Source organism: Anas acuta, chromosome 1 (genome assembly GCF_963932015.1).
Source record: "Anas acuta chromosome 1, bAnaAcu1.1, whole genome shotgun sequence".
Taxonomy (NCBI): domain Eukaryota; kingdom Metazoa; phylum Chordata; class Aves; order Anseriformes; family Anatidae; genus Anas; species Anas acuta.
In genome coordinates, this window is record NC_088979.1 from 13,959,811 (window position 1) to 13,961,823 (window position 2,013).

General features: G+C 32.7%; 1 protein-coding gene and 1 long non-coding RNA gene across 4 annotated transcripts in view; one reads left to right on the forward strand and one right to left on the reverse strand.

The window, feature by feature from the left end:
- The window catches only part of LOC137849814 (uncharacterized), a 313,574-nt gene that overhangs the window by 218,274 nt on the left and 93,287 nt on the right, over nt 1–2,013 (reverse strand). The gene's annotated exons all lie outside the window — the stretch shown is intronic.
- Nucleotides 1–2,013, forward strand: part of ARHGAP42 (Rho GTPase activating protein 42) — a 168,800-nt gene that overhangs the window by 131,284 nt on the left and 35,503 nt on the right. For all 3 annotated transcript variants that reach the window (XM_068669745.1, XM_068669762.1, XM_068669753.1), the window contains 2 exons: nt 920–1,029; nt 1,620–1,698. In XM_068669745.1, the coding sequence (XP_068525846.1) occupies nt 920–1,029; nt 1,620–1,698 (189 nt within the window). The remainder of the gene's footprint in view (nt 1–919; nt 1,030–1,619; nt 1,699–2,013) is intronic.

The following is a 2,013-nucleotide window of genomic DNA, read 5'->3' on the forward strand; positions in this document are numbered from 1 at the left end:
TAAAGCTATTTTCATACATGAAGCAGTATATATTTTATATGCATGCACAAAATATTTAAATAATAATATTTCTTATATAACATTATGAACCACATATTAAATAATTCCTCTAATATAGTAGTTCCAAAAACGTAGGAAAGCAATCACATTTACACAGTAGTAGAATGGATGAGGTTTGAAAGAGCTCTAGAGGTTGTTTATTTTGGTCACCATGCTAAACAAGATATGCGAATATTTCCATGATATTTAGAACAATATCCATTGTTCTTCCCTCATCCACTGAGCTATCTGTCACGTTGTAGTTGGCTATCAGGTTGATCCTGCATGATCCTTCCCTTCATAAATTCCTGCTGACTACTCCCAGACTCCTCCTTGTTCTTAGTATGTTTGGAAATGGTTTCTGGTTGCACCCATCTGTAGTTCCCTGGGTCCTCCTCCTTGCCATTCTTGAAGATGGAAGTGACATTTACTTTCTGCCACCTCTAAGAACCAACCCTTGCCAATTACCACAGCATTTCAAACATTATCAAGAATAGCTTCACCATGACAGTAGTCAGAACTATGAGTTGGCCAACTTTATATTTTCATCTACATGTGACAGAAGTATATTATACTTGTTTTAACGTACAGCATTCAATCATATATGCAAGTATTTGTGAAGTTTTGAAGTTAAGGAGCTCTCTGAAGTATAATATTACTTAAATAACAAATAATATAAAAATACAAAAAAAAAATGATAGAAAGCAATTAAATGTAGTCTCTGTATATAGAAAAATTACCGTAAATGTTCATAAATATTCTTAAGCCCCAATTTAAGGCATGTTTTTTTGGGACTGTTCATACAGTTAAATTTAACATTTGGAGCCTGTATCAACATACTACCTGTACTAATTTTGTTTTGTTCTGTTTTGTTTTATAGAATGGCCTTGTCACAAGCTCAGCAGAAATATTCAAGCTAAAATCTTGCATCAGGAGAAAGACTGATTCAATTGACAAACGGTTCTGTTTTGATATTGAAGTATTTGAGAGGTGTGAATTCTTTTTGTTACGTTAACAAATTAAATATAAATAAGAAATAAAGCACTCGCAACCAATATATATTAATTACACTTACAACAGGGACATATATTTCTCAATATGCTTGCATCCACACAAACCTGGCTTTCAAGACCTACTACAAGACAAGATTCTTTGTGTTTACACATCTGTTCATATTATTTTGGGAGTAAAGATTGAAATTGTTTCCCTCATTCCTTCACTGGTTCCCATGAATATTTTTCTATGCAATGTGAAAGTTTCATCAAGAGAGAGAATATGAATTTTGAACTTGTATTGCAGTGGTTAGAGCACAACCTGCAGAATGAACAGTTTTTTGAATCCTCTAAAGCAAAAAACAAACAAACAAACAAAAAAACCCACCTGCTTCAAGGCAGTTAGCTTCAGTCGCCAAACCTGAGATACAACATCAAAGTGCAATTTCTAGGCAACCCTGTTAGGACACATTTCTTTTGACTTATTTTGGATGTTCTTTAGGGGATTTGATGATTTTAACTCTGATTTTGGTTACTGTTTGAGAAAAAGAAATTAGTAACTTCAGTATGTGTATATGTTTTTGACAGACCTGGAATCATCACACTACAAGCTTTTTCAGAATCCAATCGAAAACTGTGGCTTGAAGCTATGGATGGAAAGGAACCTGTAAGGATATTTGTCATTTTATTTTATTTTTACAGCTTTATGACACGTGTTAAAGAAAGAAGCCAGTATACATTTTAGACATAAAATCTGTTACAATACAGTACAATAAAAGCAAATACAATTCTGTTCTTCATAAAACACAATTGCAAATGCACAGTGAAGATAGGTACAAATTAGTGAAGTTAGAACTATTAATGCATTTACACCTTTATTTATAGGTGTGGGTTTTTTTTGGGATATTTAGTGTTTCATAATAATAAGCCAATTCTCATATAAGGTTTGTGGTTCAGATTAAATTTGCAAAGTGATGGTTTG